We start from the raw sequence: 11,162 nt of genomic DNA, 5'->3' as shown, positions 1-11,162 counted from the left end.
TTAAGTCTCTAATGATCCTGGTTGGCATAGAGACAGATGCCTGAAAGACGGCTCTCCAGACAGCGCACACACACCCACACACAACAATGGAAGATGTGTGTGACAGACACGCTTGCATGGATACATCATGTATGTAAACAAAGAGTGAAACCATGTCTTTAGTACACAGGACTGGCCGGAGTCGGCTCTGCTTTGCAGTTTTTCTTTGGGGGTTTCAGTGTAAAAGGAAATTCTCAGGTATCATCATGCTTGAGTGGCATGTCTGTGGCCGAAACCACCTTTAATTCAGTCCCCTAAGCTTTTTAAACACAGTTCCCAATTAATTTTTAAATGGCTGTGCTGACTTGTTGACTGGCTTCTGACACTTGAGAAATGATGTTAATTTCCACAGTTCTGATTCGCACGGAGGCGGCTCGCTCCTGCGGTGCTTTGAGAATGTTGAGTCAATGAGATGTCTTGTAGCCCTCATGGCTATAAAGCAAAACACAGTGGTGGTTTACAGCTGCAGGCCGCGCACGCGCACGCCAATCAGTGCTTGTTACTTAACTTGCACAAAGCTGCACGTCACTGGCTGCTTTCTGTTTGCTAGCATGTCTGTGAGCTCTTGTTGAGGTCACTGAGTCGTACATTACATGAAGTTAATTTGGTCAGTTGAAGTGATGTGCGTGACAAAAGGAGCCCGCCTCCGCCTATCGCTTTTCTTTCTGCTGCCGTCATCCATGATTTCTCGACCGCTCCGACAGCAGGCCTTGTGGTAGCATCAAGCGCTGAATAAAGCATCCAAAGCTCTGCCTGCTCACTCCTGTGCTCCCTGTCCCACACTCCATAGCCAGAACACCACCTACTTCTCCACTGCCCCACTCCGTCCAGCTGTCTCCATGCATCCAATACTAAGATAAGAGATGCATTCAAGGACAAAATTCCTGAGGATGTCAGGTATTGTCAGAATATTGAGGCTACCCAGCATACTGTACAGTAGTTCAGGGATTCTTTTAGGGATGCACCGAAATGAAAATTCTTGGCCGAAACCAAAAACCGAAAAAGAGGAAACCAAGGCCGAAAACCAAAACACGGAAAAAAATTATGCCAATTATTAGTACCACCATTGCATTTATGGTCTGACTGTGTACTAACTTTACTAAAATCTCTAGTACTAAAATTCTAACTAAAATGTTTAACTTGACCCCACTCATGTGTACATTAAATAATAATGTACAGGCCTACTGGCCTGCTGAAAGGTTGTAAAGTTAAATGTTCTCTCATAAAAACAAAGTGCATTTAGATCTGCTCGGCTTGACATAACGGGGCTCAATGTGCTCGATCAGCTTATGAAATCCCACATCTATCGTGGCCTTCAAACACATCTAAGGCAATGAATTCCATAATCTTTTGTGTAATGCCATTTGCCTTGACACCATCACTGGGAAACTTCCTTGCCTTTTCAAAAACGTCCACCACAGACTGAGTGGGTGTGCTCGGAGGCGCTTTCGTTTTCTGTGCCGCGTTCCTCTCATATTCAGCGTAGCGATCGGAATGTTTGGATTTCAGGTGATAAATTGGACCCGACGTGGAGAAAGTCTTTGCAGATGCACCCCCTATTGAAATTTCGCCATTACATGTTTTGCAAATCACTGTCCAGTGGGTCTTTCTCAGATATACTGAAATACATCCACACCGCAGACATGTTGCTTCAGACAAGCACGTGCAGGTCGCAGTTTGTTTGTGTCATCACAACGTTTTGGCCGTATTGTTTCGGCGATAAAAGCATTTCGGTGGCCAAATATTCTGTGCATCCCTATCCGATACTGCTGGTCGTACCTCCGTCGTACCTCCGTCGCTCAGGACCACTCAGCTAGACCATAGTGGTTGACTTTTACTGCTGCTGCTCCCTCCCTCAGAAACTCTCTCCTGAAACAAATCTGACTGCACCAACATGTCCCAGTGTAAATCACTGCTCAAGATTCCCCTTGTTAGAGATGCTTTTAATGGCCTCTGCTACTTCATGTACATTTGTTTTGGATTTTTCTTCTGTGTAAAGCGTCTTGGAGTATCTTGAAAAGCGCTCTGTAAAAAATGGATTATTAATATTCTCTGCTGTTTTCTAGATTCAGCACAGTTTGATTAGTGCTGCTGCATCTTAAGACACTTCCACTGTGACCTCTGGCCCCTTTGTCCTTCTGCTCCTGTTTTTATTTTGGTCCTATTTTTTCTCTGGTGTCTGAATCTGTGTTGTCATGTTAACAACCAACTGCACACTGACTCTTCCAAACTGAAATGATTTCCCTTGTGTGTTGTGAGGTGTAACACACTTTGGCTACAGTTTTCACAGGAAAACAGAAGACCGCGGAGCCTCACAACACGCTGGGTTCTAGATGAAGGCATCAGTCCATAAGGATGGTGTGACTTAGAAACATTACATTCATGTGTCACACAGCGACCTCTAAGACTGAACTCATCACTTGTTTTCTTCCTTCTTCCCTCAGAGTTGAAAGAGAAACAGGAGCAAGGATAAAACCCACCCCCGACACCGGCTCCTCCAGCAGCGCCCCGCCATCCGCCCCTGGGCCCAACCTCCCCTCGCCCTTCTCACAGCTCCAGGCGCTCCAGGGGTTCCTCACCGGGTTCTCCAAAGGGCTCTCTGTGGTGTTCCGGAAGGATCCTTAACGCCTCGGGGCCTCAGACCTTCATGCGTCTCCCAGCGGCAGAGTCCACCCACACCTCCACCCACCTCACCACCACCACTACCATGAGCTGTGAACAGGAGTTTGGAGAAGGAGCCATGGGAGTCACGCTCACACTGCGCCTCCTCATGCACGGAAAGGTGAGCAGGTCTTTTCTACTTCAATAAAACCACAGACATGAGAGTTTCTGATTGGCTGTTTAGAAGGAATATGTGTTTGTCTCACGTTGCGTATCTGTGTCCTCTGAGGACGATGACTGTAACCCGTCTTGTATTTTCTCCACAGGAAGTAGGAAGCATTATTGGCAAGGTGAGTTTCAGTTTCTCTCTGTTCCTGAACTGAACACTGTCCTCACATTGTGTTAACACATTTTACTGTGTGCAAGACCAAAGCCTGAATGTCAGGAGTTTAAAATCACCACCCTACCTCATTTCTATAAACTGCCATCTTTAAGCTGTAGTTTTCTCTTAGTGGCCTGCTGCTGCAGATAATATAACCTCGCTACAGCCATGTGACGTTGCCATGAAATATGCATTAATAGTGTGTAAAACCTCCAGTCGGGCCGTGACATTCCAGTGTGTAGTTACTGAAAAGGAGCTGCTCTCCAGGGATGCCAGTCAATTTGACTGTACATGTGTTAAATAAAGCCCTAATGCATCACAGCTAAGTGAAGAGTGATAATGACCCCCACAGCAATTCACTAACCCATGGTTGGGTTTGATTTCTGTCGGCATATGATTACGTGTCCCCCTCTCGTGTGTGTGGCCTTTCAGCTTGCAATGTTTGACATAATGAAGTGTGTTACAGCTGTGGTGAGCGGCGTCGGTCTGCAGTCACACCACAGGAGCTGCTCTGGCTGACGGCCGTCCTGTCAGGCCTAACAGGACAGGTGTCGACGTCAGAGTGTATTATACAGCTCAGTCCGAGTAAAAGTGAGAAACAAACATAACACATAAATAAGCTTTTAATGTGTGTTTATCGTGGGGACCATGTTCCCGAGCAGCTCTTCTTACCGAGTGTCACGGCCATGAACTGTCCTAGCTGTTAGCCGCCCTGTGCAGCTGCTGAGCGGCTCCAGTGGTGGAGCTGCCCGGGGGCGTCCTGGTGGCTGTTGATTAGTAGGCAAAACGCATCACTGATTCATTGTCCTCACCTGGGTTCTCCCTGCTGTTCCTGCTGCCTTATAGCTAGCGGCTTTTACAGTGTCACCAGGTCTCCCCCTGGTAAAAATGCATAAACATAACATTGCTTTATTTTAAAAAGTTAGAAATACAACTCTTTATTTTATGGGTTATTAAATCATTTCAAACTAAAAGCTATAAAAATGGCTGTGCAGCTGGTCGGGCTGCACAAAGTGAGGCTAAAACAGTAGGTTTTAATGAATCGACTGTCTGGAGCCTTGACTTGTTCGTCTGGAAGCATTTTCCAAAGTCGAGGGCCCCCGACCTCATCATACGTCTTCATTCTGTAAACTCTAATAACAGTCTAGACATGAGTGTCATTCTGCGTAAGAACCAGCCTTCACCTTGTGTGTGTCCTGTCTGTCCACAGAAAGGGGAAACGGTGAAGAGAATACGAGAGGAGGTAAGACCCTGCCATCCACCTCCAGCCTAGGGCTTCTCTTATCTCTGCCATCCCCTCCTGTCTTCTGTTAATCCATGATAACCCTTTGCTCTCATGCATCATGCTAATTGGAAAGAAGTGCAGTACTGTGTAGATTCATGCTAAAACTGAGAGAAGCAAGAGGCATGTTTAATCTACATACAAAATAGCATGAAAATCAGCTGTATCCAGCGTGATTATGTGTCTGATGGTGCCTATTTCTGATGTAATTACAGTTGACATAAAGGGTGCTTTTATCAGACTTTTCACCACAAACACAAAACATGTCAGAGCAGCCAGACTTCACGACATATCAGCTATTTTTAGAATTTGACTCTAAAGTCTCAAATGTATTTTCTATGGTTGGCTGCCTGTTGTGATGTGAGCCATGTTGGTGTTTACATATTCAGCTGTCTTTGCTGTCAGCAGCCAGTAAAATGTTCGCACGACTCGGAGCTGTAGGTGTGGAGCTTCCCTCTGGAATATCTGTCCTCTCTGCCTTCCCATCATCCAAAGGAAGAGGCATGCAAATATAAATAGAGCGAGTGAGAGAGAGAAAAACTGAGAATGAAGTGGAGATGAGGTGAGGAGGCGGCTGAGAGAGACAGTGAGCAGGAGGAGAGAGCAGCGTTCATTTTGACAGAAAACAAAACATATTTGTTGATGACCTCCATGAATACGATTCCTATACCTCCATATAAAACTGTGACAAAAAATAAAATCAAAATTAAGACTGAGAACAGTGATGTGTAAACCATCTGTGTCCTGCATTGAAAACAACGCAGCAGCACATTCTGTGATGTGACACCTGATCGGTTTTATTCTTTGTTCAAAATAAACACTCACTTCAATCCTGATGCGGCAACACATTCCAAACAAAGTTGGGCCCGGTTGCATTTCAGACCAGTAACGAGGTCAAACAGTGACATGATGACTCCATTTGAAACGTGTGACTTGGTACAAAAGTGGCATCCAGGAAAGGCCGAGGCCTTTAGGAGTAGTGTTGCTTTCATCAATGAAAATTATGACTAAATATCGTCGTCAACGAACTTTTATCGCGTGACGAAAACCAGACGGGACGCAACGAAAATGCTGGTAATGTGACAATGACTATAACAAAATGTATAATGCAATACTGACAAAAAAAACTAGACTAAATGTGGTTTACAAAATAGAAACTATGTTAAAATGTCTCTTCATTTTTGTTGACCAGGACGAAACGAAATGTTATAACGTTGTTTCGTCTCGTTTAGTCGTGTTATTATTATTATTTTGCAGTATTTCCTGTGTCTCGCTTCAGGGGCCGCATCAGGTCGCACTGCGCAGACACAGGTGACATCACTTCCTTAAGCCCCACTCGTGGCATTATTTAGAAGACGACAACAAACAAAGTTAAGTCTGACACAAAGAAAGGGACCGATGGCCGGTCAGCCGGGGTTTGTCATTGGGAGAAAAAGAAGAAACGACATTTGGAAAAACTTTAATTACATAGAAGTGGAAAAGAAAACAATGTGTTGTGGAAAAGATGGGGAGAAATGTGGCCACAAAATCACACAAAATGTGTATTGGATGTATTCTTGAGTCTATAAGGTAACAATAATATAATAAGATAACCTTGTTTGAAACGGGTTTGGCTCAAAGAAAATTTTGGTTTCGTCTATACTACTAGGTACTTACACTATATTGACTGGGTTAAATAGAACTGCATTACTAAAAAGAGACTAAAATACAATTTTCATTGACTAAAACTAGACTAAAATGTCATCAGTTTTCATCGACCAAAACTAGATGAACATAGTCATGGATAATTCTGACTAAAATAAGACTGAAATGTCATCACTTATCGACTAAAACTAGACTAAAAAGAGTATGAACGTGACTAAAACTAATAAAAACTAAAATGACAGCTTCACACAAAGACTAGACTAAACCTAAAATTAAAACAGGCTGCCAAAAACAACTATATTTAGCAGCAAAGATGGGCCGAGGACCGCCAGTTTGCCAACATATGTGTGAGAGAATTATTGAAATGTTTAAAACAACGTTCCTCAGAGAAAGATAGGAGGGATTTGGATCTGTCGCCCTCTACGGTGCAGAACGTTAAAGATTCAAGGAGTCTGGAGGGATTTGAGTGTGTAAAGGTCGAGGGCTGAGCCTAAGCTGGATGACCGAGCTCTCCGACCCCTCAGACGGCACCCCATCAAGAATCATCACTCTTCTATAAGCGGTATAACCACATGGGCTCAGGATGACGCTGGCTCACCTGTGTCAGCCACTACAATACGTAGTTACATCCATAAATGCTGCTTAAAACTGTATTGTGCCAAAAGGAAGCCCTGTGTCAACAGTGTCCAGAAGTTGACTGCTCTGGGCTCAGAGGCATCTGGGACGGACCATCACATAGTGGAAACGTGCACTGTGGTCAGACCAATCAGTGTTTCAGGTCTTTTTGGAAGGAATGGACACCGTGTGCTCCGGACCAAAGACCAAAAGGACCATCCGGCCTTCAAGACAACGTCTTTTCTAGGGACCCACATGCAGATTTCAACAAGACAATGTAAACCTCACACTGCCACATTACCAAGGCCTGGCTGTGGAGGAAAAGGGGCCGAGTGCTGGACCAGCCTGCCTGCAGTCCCGACTCGTCCTCAGTAGAGAAAGTGTGGCACAGTTTGAAATGTAAATGATGTCAACAAAGACCCAGGACTGTTGGACACCTTAAGACTTGTTTACAGGAAGAAGGGGACAAAATGACACCTGACACACTGAATCACTTGGTGTCCTCAGTCCCTAAACGTCTTGTTGTGTCGTGAAGAGGAACGGCAGCATCACACCGTGGTGAACGCTTCACTGTCCTGACTTTTGTTGGAACGTGTTGCAGCATCAGGATTGAAGTCAGTGTTTATACTGAACTAGGAATAAAGTTGATGTGTCACATCATATAACGTGCTGCTGTGTTGTTTTCAATGTGAGACAGGACACAGATGATGTACACATCACTGTTTACAGTTTTAATTTAGACTTTACACACCGCCCTGACTTCTTCTGATTTGGGGTTGTAGTTATACATTTTAATTGTCTTGTGCCTTACCAAAGCACTTTGAGAGCCTTGTGCGTTTGAACATGCTTGTCTACCTCTATTGTGTATCTGTATCACACAGTTTGTGTACCCAGGGCCTGTTAACAGTTTCATAGCCCATTAACAAAAGGTGGCAGCTGTCCTCACAACACTGGGCAGAAGCACAGAACTCACTGTCTACACTGAGAGCACAGTAACATCTCACGTGCACATCTCAGGAGGCTCACCCTTGTGTCTATATAGGGTGTGTGTGTTCACTCACATATAGAAAGTGCTTCTTGCACAGACACACACAACCTAAAAACTCCAGTCCAAAACCGTGACCGATGCTAAATAATGATGGACTTAACAGGCTACATGTGCACGTATATGTACAGTGTGTCCAACACTGCAAATAAAAACTACACACACTTTTTAAAGAACTGCATGTTCAGTAGGACTGGTGAACTGTAACAGATGATAGATTATTGTAACCATGACAACAAAGGTCCAGTACACCTGGCGCCTTAGTGCCGATATTTCAGGCGACTCCTGTGGGTTGTCGTATCAGAGGGAAGACGTAAGCACTAAAATTACATGCCCAACATTAGACCAAACAAACTTGACTAAAACAAACAAAATGTAGATGAATAAAATCAGAATAAAGATATTTTTTAGACTTGAGCTAAATGAACATTGGGTGATCAAATGAACGCGGGTTCCGACACCCGACCAGTTTTTCCTGCAGTGTGCTGGAGTAATCCTCCTCCACCGTTCCTGGCACGATGCTGGTGCAGCTGCCTAAACATCTGTGTGGATGTTTAACTTCAAATGATGTGTTAATCTTGCTGAATACACAGCACAGGCACAGGTACTCATAAATATGTGCAACACCTGATGTGAATACCAGAGATGTATGTAGGCGGGCAAAGGTGCACAGAGTCTCCGAGGAGGGTCCCTGTAAAGCCAAGAAAGAAGCCAGAGTCAAACAGTACGAGTCGAGTGTCTGGGCTCTGGGGCACATTCATCATAAAATGGCTCTCACATTACACTTGAGAAAAGGGATGAGGTGTTATGTCACCAAATCCTTATTGTTATGTGGCAGAATCACTCCTGAGTCCCTGCAACACCGGCCAGGCAAAATAACAGCCTCTGCGTCAGCACAGCAGCATAAAGCAGTCAACTGTGTGAGGAAAGATTAAATTCAGATTTTCTTGAACTGAAAATGGGTCACCAAACTCCTCCTGGTGTTTGAACATAAGAAATAATGCACTACTGTGTTTTAATGAGCCTAAATGTACTCAGTTTAGTTCCCTGCTCGCCTGGAAAATGTTAAATAACCCATAAATACATTCTGGAGGGAGAAATGTGAGTCCTCAGAGAAATAGTTTGAAGATGACTGCACATGAATCAGCACTCCAGAGAGAAAGGGGGCAGGACTTATGTTTCCATTTGTCTGTCACAGAATATTAAGTTAACTCATTTATTAATTCATTCATTTATTTATTTTAGCCGAGTTCAGGCGAATCAGTGAAACATCCAGCAGAGCTATGGGAGGAACTTACTGTAGAAATGTGCCTTTATACAAGGACAAAACACAAATATGCATATGGCCATAGTGAAATATGACGTACTCTGTATTTCTTTGTGTTTTCAAGAGGTTGGAGATCTGACCTGTTTGGTTCAGACAGGGCTGGGCCATGTGGTTAGAAAATAATACTGCAGTATTGTTAGGTTATTTATCTTGATATTTTGAAATTTCCTTATCCATACCGTTTATTTCTGAATAGGGTCGTGGGTTGGATCCGGTCCTAGTACTAGCGCCCTTTAGGACTGAGACAGTCCTGAATACCTCTGCAGAGACAGTCAGGACATGGCTGCACACTACTTTTTATCAGAGATGGCAAAACACACCCGACACACAAATTCAAAATCCCAACCACTTAGGAACCACCCTTAAAGTGTTTTCTCTTGGAAAAGTAGACGGGTCATGCCAAGTGTTTTGCACATGCCTGGGTTGTGGCTGGCTGCTGTTATTTTAATAAAGAAGCAGTTGCACTTTAAAGGAAACCCATAGGAAAAACTGATTTATTATTTAGTAAAGGGCATGTTTTCATCTTTTTTCTTCATTTTTTAATATCATATTTTAAATATCGTCTCATGGACTCTTTTATTGTAGCAGCGGGTTTTTGGCATCATTACATCCTTAGTCATTAGTGGATTCTGTTTTAAACTTGCATGCAAAAAAGCGGGAAATCACACCCGAGTTAAGTACGCCCATTTTCAAACCAGGCTGTCGCCCACATGCTGTCAGCCTTGAACAGTTGTTAAATGGAAATAAATAGAATGATGTTGGCCTGGTTCTGTAGAGCTGAAGCTTAGAGGCTCTTAGGAGAAGCACGTAAAGGTGCGCTGTAGCTTCCGAGCCTGTGAAGGGTGTCTGTAGACCCTGCTCTGTGGTAGTTGTATCCGCCTAATTCTACATTCTGCCTGTGTCATTGCATTGTCTGCAACTATCACTCTACTGTTCGCACACTCCTCTCGTCCTCTGCGTTTGGACCCCCCCCCCCCCAATGGCACACAGGACTACCTGTGGCCCAGCAGTGTGGCCTGAAGATCATGTTTTAATTTTGTCTTGTATTAACAAAGAAAGAAGAAAAGAAAGCAGCTCTCAGATGGAGCCGGCTCCCGTCGTCTATGTGAAGGAGGCGGCTCGGCAGATTCGATATATCGTCCAGCCCGAGTGTGACCGGAGAACAGGATGTTATGTTAGATGTCACTGTAATTCAAATGTTAAACAAGTTCAAATCCATCCTCTGGTGGTGAATTATGAAGGAAGCAAAGTCATTAGTGATCTGTTTAAGCATGTATATTTACGCAGGTCATTTCCCGTAATAACAGGAACACATCACTGCAGGTGTGCAGAGATTTCCCTAATCAGTTGCACAATGAAATGCAGTTAAACACAGGTGTGTTGTTTGTTGCATTTTAGCAGCTACTACACTTGGTGTCCTCTAGTTCTCTATCCCGATCCTACATGTTTGTAATTATTAACAGTACATGACGTTGAAGTTTAGTAGGATAATAATCCATCGTCAGCTCTTTTTAATGAGTTGGCTGTAACACCAGAGAAGACAGACACATCGGGTTCTGTTCAGACTGGACCATCAATCCCTGTGATGCAAACCAGACACAAACCATGAATGAATCAGGTGACTTGTTGGTGTAACCCTTGAAAAGCTGCGAGTTCTATAGTTTGAGGACTCTTTTATTCTTTTATATGATACTATATTGTTTAAATTTCCGATGCACTAGCTCCTGTAAATGCTGGATTTGGGTCAATATTATACTGCTTTTAATTTGTACTCCTTCAAATCAAATCAAATCAAATCAAATCCAATTTTATTTGTATAGCGCCAAATCACAACAAAAGTCATCTCAGGACACTTTACAAACTAAGGTCTAGACCTTATTGTTATCACTATTATTACATAGGGAAAACCCAACAAATCCCCCTTGAGCAAGCTCTTGGCGACAGTGGGGAGGAAAAACTCCCTTTAACGGAAGAAACCTCCGACAGACCCCGGCTCTTGGTGGGCGGCCTTCTGCCTCGACCGGTTGGGGTGAGTGGATAGAGGAGAGACAAAAGAAGAAAAGCAACAAGACACAACAATCAAACACTGATCAGGTCGATGTGGCTGGTGACTGCTCATCAGAGACGTAGAGCTCCAGGGCCAGGGCAACCTGTAGAAAGGTACAGGGAGAGGGAGAGGACACACTACGGGAGAGAGGAGACACAAAGTTAGTAATGTGTAATGGTG

At 43.9% G+C, this 11,162-nt stretch overlaps 1 protein-coding gene across 1 annotated transcript in view; it reads left to right on the top strand.

The window, feature by feature from the left end:
* The window catches only part of pcbp4 (poly(rC) binding protein 4), a 110,889-nt gene that overhangs the window by 50,243 nt on the left and 49,484 nt on the right, over positions 1-11,162 (top strand). The window contains 3 exon segments of the mRNA XM_020612135.1: positions 2,484-2,821; positions 2,967-2,990; positions 4,233-4,265. Of these exon segments, the coding sequence (XP_020467791.1) occupies positions 2,687-2,821; positions 2,967-2,990; positions 4,233-4,265 (192 nt within the window). The 5' untranslated portion in view covers positions 2,484-2,686.

The sequence above is a fragment of the Monopterus albus genome, unplaced genomic scaffold, assembly GCF_001952655.1.
Source record: "Monopterus albus unplaced genomic scaffold, M_albus_1.0 scaffold121.1, whole genome shotgun sequence".
Classification (NCBI taxonomy): Eukaryota; Metazoa; Chordata; class Actinopteri; order Synbranchiformes; family Synbranchidae; genus Monopterus; species Monopterus albus.
Note: the sequence above shows the minus strand (reverse complement) of the source record. Positions and strands in the feature narration are given on the sequence as shown.